This window comes from Mizuhopecten yessoensis, unplaced genomic scaffold, assembly GCF_002113885.1.
Source record: "Mizuhopecten yessoensis strain PY_sf001 unplaced genomic scaffold, ASM211388v2 scaffold5229, whole genome shotgun sequence".
NCBI lineage: Eukaryota > Metazoa > Mollusca > Bivalvia > Pectinida > Pectinidae > Mizuhopecten > Mizuhopecten yessoensis.
Window position 1 is genome coordinate 1,359,166 of NW_018405944.1, and position 4,322 is coordinate 1,363,487.

The 4,322-nt window shown below is 38.5% G+C and overlaps 1 protein-coding gene across 1 annotated transcript; it reads left to right on the top strand.

Moving 5' to 3' along the window:
- The first annotated feature begins 1,201 nt into the window (after positions 1-1,201).
- LOC110450485 lies at positions 1,202-4,107 on the top strand. Its single transcript, XM_021498037.1, has 4 exons — positions 1,202-1,275; positions 1,998-2,063; positions 2,484-2,617; positions 3,023-4,107. The coding sequence occupies exons 1-4, from the start codon at positions 1,223-1,225 to the stop codon at positions 3,211-3,213; spliced, it is 444 nt and encodes a 147-aa protein (XP_021353712.1). The 5' UTR covers positions 1,202-1,222; the 3' UTR covers positions 3,214-4,107.
- The last annotated feature ends 215 nt before the right edge of the window (positions 4,108-4,322 follow it).

Below are 4,322 nucleotides of genomic sequence, written 5' to 3' on the forward strand. Positions count from 1 at the left end.
GGTATCACAGTCTTCTGGCTATGGGCCATTCTGACACTTGCTGGTACGTATCACAGTCTTCTGGCTATGGGCCATTCTGACACTTGCCGGTACGGTATCACAGTCTTCTGGCTATGGGCCATTTTGACACTTGCCGTTATGGTATCACAGTCTTCTGGCTATGGGCCATTCTGACACTTGCTGGTACGTATCACAGTCTTCTGGCTATGGGCCATTCTGACACTTGCCGGTACGGTATCACAGTCTTCTGGCAATGGACCATTCTGACACTTGCTGGTACGTATCATATCATGTTTGCAGCTCTATGGGCCTATACCTTATTTAGATTATTGGACTTGAGCAAGGCTTCTACTTGTGGCATTGCTACATGTAGCTTTTAAGTTCATGAACTGTTGTAGATGGTGCTAGGATGGCGATAAGGTGCACAGGTGTTTGCATGGATGATATTGTTGTTCAAGTGATTATGAAGTGGCAAGCCGTGTTTACCTCTTTATACATATATAGAAAGGCCAAATAATATGTTATACTATAGCAAAAACACATAAAAAAGTTTCATCATAAGAGCAGGGGCCTGCGGTAGGGTGATGGTGGTTTAGGGTGTCGACTGATTAATAACTATTTTGATATAAATGTATTTATAGTATTTCGATGTAATATAATTACTGATGTTTTCTTTTCCGAGTTAAGGTTCATATGTATAGTTAGTATACCATTGTATTTAGAGGTTGCCTTCAGCACATTGTGTGTATTATAATCATGCGTACCTGTAAAAGTTGTACACTCCTACCCTACTGCCGAAACCCTTTTCCTTTTACATAGCGACAATGTTACCGTCTTTTTACCTTAACGAGGTGTTGCAAGAACACAGAAAAACAAAAAACAAAACGCAACTGCCCATGCTCAAATAGGACCTGAAAGTTGGTACAGCAACTATGACCAATCTTAGACGCTTTAGGGCTTTAGAGCAACTCCCGGTAAATATCTCAACCATACAATTATGACTTTAAAGACCTCGTGATAGGCCTAGACATAAAAAAAACTGTAATAAGTTCTCGTATCCCTGTGTATATGCCGTCTATAGAACCGACTGTTTGGCGGTGAAATAGGCACAATAACACTTTCTTTAGTTGTGTTATGAATGAACATTGTATATTAGAGAGTGTTTTTTTTAATAAACTGACTATTTTGTTTTGTAGTAATGTGGACAGCAGGTGTTTTTACCATGCAGCACCCCTCCGACATGGACCCGAAGTTGTATCTCGGCTGGTACCTCATGTAAGTTAATATAACGTTTTACACTTATTGACTTTATACGAAGTTGATACAATGATCTATCAACCAAAATGAAATAATACATTTGTGTGTGCTTGTGTTTGTGTGTGCGCGCAGAATTGGATGTTTAACAATAATTACGGCAAAATGGGTGCCATTGAAGATACTATATTGAATTTATAAAGCACCAATAAATAACAACAGGGATATTTATCTTTATTTCACTCTTCCCCTTTCTCCAACTTCTATGCTTCAGTGTCTCCTTTGGAACATCTACCGGTTGTCAGTATCTACTGTGTTGTCCTGTTTGACATTATTGTGTTGACGGGCCGTTAATACCGTATCATATCTACTGTGTGGCTCCGTATGACCTTATTGTGTCGACGGGCCGTTAATAATATATCATATCAACTGTGTGACCCTGTATGACCTTATCATATTGACGGGCCGTTAATACTGTATCATATCTACTGTGTGGCCCTGTATGACCTTATTGTGTTGACGTGCCGTTAATACCGTATCATATCTACTGTGTGGCTCCGTATGACCTTATTATATTGACGGGCCGTTAATACTGTTGACCTTATTATATTGACGGGCCGTTATTACTCTTTCATATCTACTGTGTGGCCCTGTATGAAATTACTGTAATGATGGTCCATTAACACTGCGAAAATGTACATGCATCTATCTATCTTTGCCATTGTAAACTTTATCTACTTCAGTGCGGCCAGTGTTGTAGTTACCTTGCTGGAACTGACGTGGATCATTAACAAAGCCGCATGTTGCAAGTATGTGTGTCACCGACTGTTATTTTATTAATATTATCGAATATCATAAAGGGTTTAGGATATTGAACACATTCCTAATGACGTGATAGCGTTTCATATGTTTCCGTCTCATATACCAATGCTAGATATGTGCAATGCTCGCGCACCGATGTCCTTTTCTCTACTGTTTTGAAATGACATTTCTTGTTTCATAATGATTTTAAAACTACGAGTTCATATAAGTGTCAGGTCCAAAAAATAGTATCTAGGCACTGCCATTCTTGTCACATTTCGCCGTTAAACAGTGTTTTAATTTGTGTAATATACTAAAACCACCATTTCCTACTGTCGAGAAACACTATAGGTTTTTGAACGAAAATAAAATTATATAAATAACTGGGACGAAGATTATAACACTAGTGACGTTTTGCCTCCACACAGGCGAGAGGGTTGCTGCTGTCATTGCTGGTCTGTCATTATGTGGATTGACAACTGGAAGAAGGGCGTGGTCTATCTAATTCTGGCTGTTCCGGTGTTCATGGAAGGCATGCGGAATATCCTCGGGATTGTTAGTGGTAAGAAGATCGCCCGTTACTAGATATTTCTCCCATACTTGTATAGATGTTATCAATCACAAGCTATGGTTTATTCATTGATAATTTCAGTTTCCTTAATATGTTACTGCAGGTGGTGTGACGTCACATTTATTGTACTATGCGTATATTTATATCAAATTTCGTGTTATTTAAGAAAGTATCAAGCTCTTAGACCATGCATAAGAATGGTTTTAGTCGAAAAGAAATGAATCGAAATAGCACTTATTGGATATCCCCCATCCGCGGGCCTGCTCTACACTGTAATCTTTCAGGATTTTGTAGGGGCCGGGGGTTATATTATACATTGTGACATGCATATTGCAGGACTCCTGTCGGTGATATGTGATCTATGCTCTACTGAACATTGTAACATGTATGTTTTAGGGTTCCTGTTGGTGATATGTGGTCTATTGTACATCGTGAAGACATTTAAGGATGGAATAGTGTACACTGTGACAGAAACTCGTTACGTAAAAACTTACACACCAAACGTTAACATGTTAGTGCATGAAATGGCTACACAGACTGAGGACGACAAATATTATGAGGAAATAACGCCAAGCAGGAAGCGGTGACGTCAACAAACTCATATCATATTACTTCATGACGTCATATTAACCATTTTTTGTCTTGGTTTGAGGGAAACATGTTTCTTTATTTTCCCGAAAAGAATCGTGTTTCTCTATTACAAGAGATATAGACATTTAATCATATCAAATAACATGATTATGACAATAACACAGCAATATATATGATCAGGCTAACGTGCCATTCTTGTCGTCTGCGTCAGTTACTTAGAAATCAGCTGTGGTGCCTTAAGTTTTCTCATTTTCCTAGAAAGGCACTATATATGGAAAATATGAATAAGAAACTCGAGCGCGGGAGGACAAGCTACTTTATATTTTTGTCTGTGTAAACTAACGGCGTATACCTTTGACGACAATTGGAAGGGTACCACATCATCTTGGTGGACGATTTTACCATGCGTACAGTATAGCATGTTTTCCTTACCACGCATGAATATGGAAAACAGACTGATATGGCCATGCACACCTATGGCGTCGCTTAGGTCTGAGCAGTGACGTCATCCTAGTTCTCTAGGTATAACTACACAGTCCAATGACCAACAGTAAAATATGCTTATGCCAGTAAGATTCGAAGAGGTCCCATTGGGCTCACCCGGTTGCCTTCACAAAGACACACTTAACATGATGGAGCGAAGGGATGAATGTTAATCGTCAAAACTTTCGAACAACCAAATGTGTCCCGCATATATGACATTAACTATCGGCCAGAAACCGCTCGAGAGTTAAAGAGGGCAGTTTGATGAACGTTGAACGCAAGAGGCTAGTTTTGATTTTGAGTAAATTATAAGCAAAGCATAAGTTTGATAAGGTCTTTCCTTTGTTTTTGTTTGTTGCTTTCCTGTGTGTATTTCTTAAGAAAATATTTCATTATCTATCTGTGTTTTTTCAGAAATGTGAGGAAATTTCTTTTAAAAATAATTAAATTCTAAAGAAAACAAAACGACAAGATATGGGGAAAGTCTAAGTCTGCCTGAGCTTCAAACGAAAGGCATTTGGGATAAGTAAAGTACATTTGTATTTTGTTTTTAATTTCAGGTTTACGAGATACTTACTCCAAACTTCGATACTCGGGGAAGAAAACGAAATAAAAAAAAAAC

Excerpts from the sequence above, each read along its gene's own strand:
- LOC110450485 (XM_021498037.1), top strand. The coding sequence starts at position 1,223 with ATGCAGCACCCCTCCGACATGGACCCGAAGTTGTATCTCGGCTGGTAC. Across the intron at positions 1,276-1,997 it reads TATCTCGGCTGGTACCTCAT|TGCGGCCAGTGTTGTAGTTA; the intron begins GTAAGTTAATAT and ends TATCTACTTCAG. Across the intron at positions 2,064-2,483 it reads AACAAAGCCGCATGTTGCAA|GCGAGAGGGTTGCTGCTGTC; the intron begins GTATGTGTGTCA and ends GCCTCCACACAG.